The sequence below is a fragment of the Caloenas nicobarica genome, chromosome 5 (genome assembly GCF_036013445.1).
Source record: "Caloenas nicobarica isolate bCalNic1 chromosome 5, bCalNic1.hap1, whole genome shotgun sequence".
In the NCBI taxonomy this organism is placed as follows: Eukaryota; Metazoa; Chordata; class Aves; order Columbiformes; family Columbidae; genus Caloenas; species Caloenas nicobarica.
Genome location: NC_088249.1, coordinates 62,824,325 through 62,831,776, shown reverse-complemented (window position 1 = coordinate 62,831,776; position 7,452 = coordinate 62,824,325). Strand labels below are relative to the sequence as shown.

General features: G+C 44.2%; 1 protein-coding gene across 2 annotated transcripts; it reads left to right on the top strand.

Moving 5' to 3' along the window:
• Window positions 1-1,247: 1,247 nt before the first annotated feature.
• FIBIN (fin bud initiation factor homolog) lies at window positions 1,248-4,592 on the top strand. 2 transcript variants are annotated; one of them, XM_065635962.1, is made up of 2 exons: window positions 1,248-1,576; window positions 1,664-4,592. In XM_065635962.1, exons 1-2 carry the CDS (start codon window positions 1,403-1,405, stop codon window positions 2,027-2,029), a joined length of 540 nt encoding a protein of 179 aa, XP_065492034.1. In that variant the 5' UTR covers window positions 1,248-1,402; the 3' UTR covers window positions 2,030-4,592. The 2 variants fall into 2 exon arrangements, with proteins under 2 accessions (XP_065492034.1, XP_065492033.1); XM_065635961.1 differs by having other exon boundaries at window positions 1,248-4,481.
• The last annotated feature ends 2,860 nt before the right edge of the window (window positions 4,593-7,452 follow it).

The following is a 7,452-nucleotide window of genomic DNA, read 5'->3' as shown; positions in this document are numbered from 1 at the left end:
CTAAAGTCAATAGTCAGGAAAGCTGATAGCACAGGTTATCATTAAGTATTAAAGGTCACACTGCCAGTGAGAACTTGCTTCAAGTGTGCCCCGAAACAGGATAGCTTGTGATTATAGCATGAAGTTGCTGTGAGGGAAGGGGCTCAAGACTCTGTGTTTGAAACGTAGGTGTCTAAGTCATCACGGTGTAAGAAATGGTAGAGGTATAGTCCCCTGAGCCCTGTAAGACTCTAATCTACAATGCCCAGCATAATAGTGAAAAAAGCAGAGACATGACATAAGCGGCTGGCCTGTTTCCTAATCGACTTAACCGTAAGCATCGTAGTTATTTACAAAATGAAGAAAGTATCAGGATGATAGTTAAAATATTTACATTAAAGAGGCTAAATAAATATTTTTGCACGCAAAGCCCTCACAAACAGCAGTGGGAGTTCTAACTCTGGATGACTGCAGGATTTGGTATAATCTCCGCTAGCTGGTGATTTTTTCCATGAAAGAGGAAAGATGACGTGAAAGGAACCGGTAAACTTTACAGACCGTTTCTTTTTGTGATCTCACCTTGATTTAACAATTCAAAAACAGTAAAGACAGATTTATACTAGTTACGGGCAAGGTTTGACCCCGCTGTAATCCAGCTGCTGGGTTCATGCAGAACATTGTTTCACGGAAGACAAATGCTTACAATTGTACGTAGTCAGCCCCCTAAGATGAACTTGTATTTGGATTTTCCTCAAATGCATCTGACGCTTTATTTAAGAATAGGTTTTGCATTTTATTTCCCCATCTTTAGTCTCTCAAGGTTTATTGCATTACACCCTTATACTTGAACCCACATCTTTTTTCTTTTCAATTTTTTAGGCAGTGACTGTGTGTTTGCAGCTTTGCCGTGTCCCGCTGGCCCCAACCTTTGTTTGCTGAGAGGCACGTGGAGCTGTCGTGAAAATTAAGACTATTGGCAAAGTAGTGGTTTCTAGTGGGGAAAAAAACCAAAAAAACAAAAAAACATGAGAAAAACTGAGCAATCCCCGGGTCGGGGATTTTTTGTTTTAGGGGCAGAAAGGTGTGCGTTTCTCCCTCCCCGCTCTGCACAACCTCCTCGGGGGGCGGTGCCCGCCGCTGGCCGATGCCCGGGCCGGGGGGCGGCCCTGCCCTGCCCTGCCCTGCCCGGGGGCCGCTTCCTCCTCCGCGGGGGCTGCGCGGCTTTTAAAGGCGGTGCTCCCACAGCCGGCCCCAGAGCGCCGCCAGCCCTCCGCGCCGCCGCCCGCCCTACCCGAGCGGACCCGCAGCGGAGCCGGCCCTGCCCGCGGGGCGGCAGCGGCGGGGAGCCGGGGGAGCCCCATGGGGGGTAGACGGGGCGGCCGGGGGCAGCGCGGCGCCGGCCGCCCCTAAGGCTGCCCGCAGCATGCCGGCAGCGCTGCTCCTGCTGTGGCTGGGCTGCCTGTGCAGCCTCTGCCGCGGGTACTTCGAGGGCCCGCTGTATCCCGAGATGTCCAACGGGACCCTGCACCACTACTTCGTCCCCGACGGGGACTACGAGGAGAACGACGACCCCGAGCGCTGCCAGCTGCTGTTCAGGGTGAGCGAGCAGCGGCGGTGCGGGGCGGCGGCGGCGGGAGGCAGCGGGCTGAGCCTGCGGGAGGAGCTCACGGTGCTGGGCCGGCAGGTGGAGGACGCGGGCCGGGTCCTGGAGGGCATCGGCAAGAGCATCTCCTACGACCTGGACGGGGAGGAGAGCTACAGCTCGTACCTGCGCCGAGAGTCCGCGCAGATCAGCGACGCTTACTCCAGCTCGGACCGCTCGCTGAGCGAACTGGAGGGCAAGTTCCGCCAGGGGCAGGAGCAGGGGGGCCGGGAGGAGGCCCGGCTGGGAGACAGCTTCCTGGGGCTGCTGCTGCACGCCCGGGCCCTGCTCCGGGAGACCCGGCACATCTCCAGCGGGCTGCGGGACAAGCACGACCTCCTGGCCCTCACCGTCCGCAGCCACGGCGCCCGCCTCAGCCGCCTCAAGAACGATTATCTCCGCGCCTGAGCCGGGACCGCCGCCCCGACGGGGGGCGAGGGGCTTCAGGCGGCGCCGGCCGCCCCCCGGGAGGCGCCCTCGGGCCAGGGGTCTGGCTGAAGGCAGCGCCTCCTTGCGCAAGTGCATCCTTCATCCTGGAAAAAACTTATTTATTGTATTTGACCTCCCAAACGAACAGTGCGTTTCTATAAAGCGGGGGAGGTTAGAGGTATGTTTAATATCCCATATTTAAAAACAATAATTACCCCGTGTTACATGGTTTAGCTTTGGTTGCAAAGTGAAGTAAGTCCCCTCGTCTCCGATTCCCTGTCGTTGGTTTATATAGCGTCTTTTCTACTGCGGCTCACCTGCCGCGAGCGTGGGTAAAACGCGGTGCTCGCCAGCCACGTCCGGACTCACGTGTGGCAAATTCTTAAATTGCTTTTGCTGTAACTCTCCTTCAGGGTGAAACCTCGGGCCCTCTATTAATTTTCTTAAACTTTTGTAACGGTATGTATTGTACGCACGTAAACCATTGTTCTACTACGTAACTTGAAGCTGTGATTTCCATTTGTGTTTTGAAAGACAGGAACTATTCTGGCAGGATTTGTATTCTTCCAGGCTTGCTTATCTGTGACCCTAAGCTATCACAACCCCAAAAGCCAGCCAAAAAGGCTTATGTCAGAATCTGAGAATGCTGATGCAGATTTTTATAGTAAGAAGAAGGAGCCCTAGTGGTGATTGTAGTTTCAAATCCCAAATTGGAGAGCAGGGTTTCTTAAGAGCGTGTTTCTAAAGCAGACAAAAAGGTTTCATCTGTGCCAGCACAGTGACGTTTCTCGTTGGTGCCTTTGTACTTTTGCTAGCTAAGCTATTCATAAAATTATTTGTGCTTCTAGACAATAGCAAAAGTGCCTAGTGGGAAAGAGACAGATTTGTTTGGGTTTTGAGACTCATTGCAATTTGTCAGTTTGGGGTAATATGGCTACTAGGTTACAGATGCTGCAGGCGAATTCACTGTTGGGATGAAAAAGTTCATATGTTGTTTTAATAAATATTTGAAAACAATGTTAAAGCACTTTTTTTTTCTGTTATTGTTCTGTTTGAGACACTCTTGATTTAAAGCACGCTGTTGTATTATGTCTTTTCAGCAAAAATTTGTGAGTATGTAGATGCTGCCAAATGAAATAACTCGCCTTTTAGTAAAAACAAATAAAAATTTACAGGCTCAAGAGGTAAGCAAGTTTCATTAAAAGCAACGACACAGAAGGGCACATAGGGTGGAGTTCTTGGAGTTTGTAAGCTTTTTTAAGAAACTAGCAACCTTGTGGCACTGGAAGAGAAGCTGTTTGATGGATATTTGAGGTCAGATCTTGTTAACACTACTTGTGTTTGGTTATACTTTGGTCTGCAAACCGTCCAGTTGGTAAGTTACTCAGAAGTGCAGTGGGTCAACAGAAGTCAGCTGGGACCAGAGCGGCCGAAGGCACTGGGAGATGTTTGGTGGAGGAACCTGCTTAGACCCTAGACCATCCGGGCAGCTCATTTTTGCTAAAGACAGTGAGATGCAGCTCCTAGCGGGATATTTGAGCTGCCAATTTACGCCTTTAGATCGCCAATGTCTTTGAAGATCTGCCTGAAAAAAATGAAATATTGGGTTCAGTGGAACTACTCAGTGTTGTTTTCAAGTATGTTGTCAAGTGAGAAGGTATGACAGGTTCTAGTTCTTAAAAATTAATTTACTTCTGATACTTTCTTTGCCACCAGGGTTAGGTGTAACAGCACGGGAGAAGAAAGGGTCGTCTGGGTCATGTCTGCCCACTATGACAGCAAACTAAAGAGCATTTCTGGGGTGGACCAAGCTCTAAGAATGCCAGAGGGTTTCATTCACGTCCTTTCCGAATCTTACCCCTCTAGAAGCAGATGCCAAAGATGTCATGTGGTTCCGTTTGTACCCAGATGCTTCTTAAAAGGCGCTTTAGTCTCTGCTTACTCACTTTCTGAGTCATTGAGCATAATGAGCTGTAAACATCAGTAAAGAAACTAAAGTGGCAGACCATACTAGTGTTTTAGCCATATGAGAACAGTATGAAAATCCTAATAGAAAAATAGTAGTAGTGTAAAACACAGCTTCTGGAAAATGCTTGGAGCAGCTTGGCTATTCTGTTTGCTGTATCAGACTTTTAGTCGAATTCAAACTATCCCAAAGTACATGCATACCAAGAGGGTAGATGTTTGCAGAGCGCTTACTTCTCGAAGCAGAAGATTACGTGACCTGTGGAGATGTACAGTATAACTCACTCTGCTCAATACACATCTGTAAGTTGTCATCTAATGAAACAAAACCATCGTTCTTCAAAATCCACACTAGTGTTTCATATGATAAATATAAATATCATGATAAATATCTCAGTTGGTTTATGTTTCAACCAAATATAAACATTTTTGTACTTGAAACTGAAACAGAATCAGAATTCTCTGTAACGTTGGATATAAAATGCTTTAAATGTTGTCTTTTTAAAAGAAAATGCATACATAAGAGTCTGGTCTGTGCATAAGTTCATGTTTAGCAAAAAGGTTCAGTCTCATGTGGATTTTATGAAGGTGGTACAAAACTCTCTTAGGGCATTTCAGTCTACTTGGTTTACGTCATTTCGGCTGGTCTAAGCAAAGGTATGTATTAAGTGCATCCATTAAATGTGTCAATTTTGAGTCAGAGCTGATACATTAAATGGCCTTGATAAATCTGCAGTGCCCGTGAGAACTGAGTGTTCAGTGATATCCAGGAGTTTAAAATTTGAAATTCAAAATAGGTTTTTTTGTAAACTATGGAAACTATACTGCAGTTCTCTTTGCAATCTTATAATTTTTGCTGCTTTTGCTTTTCTATCTGATAAAACTTATTACATTAGAAGAGATTAAGAACCTCTGGTTTTATACAACCTATTTTAAATAGTGAAGGCCTTATTACCATTGAAAATTGAGCAAGGATGTTTAAGCAGAGAGCTTTAAAAAGATGATTCTAGCAGCTATTTTGACACAATAGCTCCTCCTGTTGTGTTTAAATATTGCATTAATATTGGGTGATTTTTTTTTTTCTTCCTTTTTAATGCAGAGGGTGGAGCTAAGATTAAGCCGACTCGGTCTTTTTTGTGGTGTTCTGGAGATTTTTCAAATAATGTATATTCTGAATTTATTGAAGAGTCGATGGCACTGAAGAGCAGGTAACAACGTTTTCTGAAAAAAAAAAAATCAAGTAATGCAGCTGGAACAGTCATAGAGAGCTTAATACTTGAGTTTTCTTTGATATTCAGCCTGTGATTTAACTCATCAAATCAAAGCAAGGCACTAGGGCAGAAGCCTCTGCTCCTCTCCAGGTCGGTTAGTGTTTGAGGCAGCGCTCTGCTGTGGACATTCCCATGTCTCTCGATATACACGCGGAGAGGAAGATGCTCAGAGTATGAATATGGTGCAAACTGTCCTGTCTCACATCAGCGCTAATAAAATCTTGGAAAAGGACAGGCTGTGCTTGCCTTGTGCCAACTCAATGGCGGGGAATTCAGGGTAGCTGGTGGTGCAAATTGTGGCTTTCTAAATTTCACCTTCCGAAGTTCTACAGGTTGACCTGCCCAGGGCCAAGTTGAGGGAAGCTTTCGGAAACATGGTAAGCCTCTCAAAGAGCCTGTGTGTGCCAAGCTGGGTGCATGAATGGTCTGAAGTTGTTGTTCCTGAAGGTTGTCATGTGCTCAAATGCAGGTTGCTGAGATGTATGTGGACCTGGGAAGCAAAAATTATACTCAGTCAACAGAAACGACCTGGTGAGCTACAGAAAAAGCATCAGCTCTGGTTGTAATCTTACCTTGACAACTTTTATTTGGTGGAGAAATTCTGTTGGGTGTATCTGGTGCTGTTGGTGTAGCTGTTTATTTAGACGGGCTTCACATTACTTTACCAGCTTCTTGCTCATGCTTACGGGCTATCACTTTTGTGGTTGATAAAGTTTCCTACTAACACCTCAGTCATTGACTGAAATGTAGTTGACAGCCACTATTCCTGAAGTAATCCTGTATGTTCAAAATCTGGCATTTTTCCGTCTTATTTTAAAATGTACTTTTACTTACAGCACATTGGGGAATTTATTTTATATTATTTTGGGGTGGTTTTTTTGGTGAGCCATTAGCAAAAACTGAATGATTTGTGGATCTGTATTTCACTCCTGGAGTATGCGAAACTGGCAAAAATACTGACTCCACTACATGCTTTTTCAAAAAGCTTTTATTAGAATATACGCGTATAAAAAGACTATAAGTCTGTGCTTATTTTATTTTCTTCATAAAGTTGTCATCCTGCCTACAAGATCAGTTTACAACTGGAAAAGGCGGAACTTAATGACTAATTCTGTAACAAGAAAAACATATGGTCTCCATAATCATTTCATTTTTAATGATGTGGCTTGGACAGAGTCATTCATGGTTTGTAGAGCCATTTGCCCTTGAAAACAGCCTCACCTTGGGGAGGTATCGCTGACGGTCTCCGACATGCCATTAACATTCTTTCATAAGAAAAGACTATACCAAGTGTGTCGTATTTTCTCAGATGACAACCTTCCATAGGCTGTGTGTACGCCTTTTTTGAGTGTGTAGAAACTAACTGTGTAATAGTAATTGTTCGTGTCTGAACTTTCCTTGGGGGGAGAAAAAAAGTCCTTGGAGAAGGTTGGCTTAGGGAGAGATTCATTGTCCAGCACTAGATATTGGCAAGTGCAGGATGACCGAAAAAGCTATATGTACTTGCATCGTATTTTCCATATTTTTTTTCCACACTGCAAACATTTCAGTATGACTGGAATTACCAACATAAATTAGTGTGAATAGCAGAGACTTTACTATAGATAGACTGTCCAAATTACAAGATGGTTTTTTCTGTCTACTTATCTTTTCTCAAAAATAACATGACTAAGATTTTCAGTTTAGTGTTAGGTCCAAGGCAATTAGTTCAGCAGGTCTTTTGTCTTGGGTTTTCAGCTTTTTTACTTAAATTCGTCTAAGAGCTTGTTATGCCCTTACCTGCGTAATGCTAAATAATTCTTTCTCGTACACTTTCTGTGTAGTCAGCTTTTTGGTTAATCAAGAGCAGTCAACTTTTCTTAAGAGCAGTCTTTGTCCTTTTTTGTGAATATGCATTTGTTTCTAATTTAATGTGATTTAACTGAGATTTGTGTTAAAATGTAGAGTAATATGAGTGCATATGTTGAATATTTTGCAAATTATTTTTGTTTTAATGCTTTCTTACGAAGTAATGTAATTAACTCTGGATTCTAAGAGAGGCACAACAAAACACAAGCTAGTTCATAACTGGGTCAGCACAGAAGTCAGGATGCTATTAGGTATGTAGTTTTAAATAAAGTCTTGCATATCCTCTAATTTCAGAAGAGTAACCCTAGAAAAAAATAA

What these genes read in the sequence shown, in the direction of transcription:
- FIBIN (XM_065635961.1), top strand. Translation starts at nt 1,403, where the DNA reads ATGCCGGCAGCGCTGCTCCTGCTGTGGCTGGGCTGCCTGTGCAGCCTC.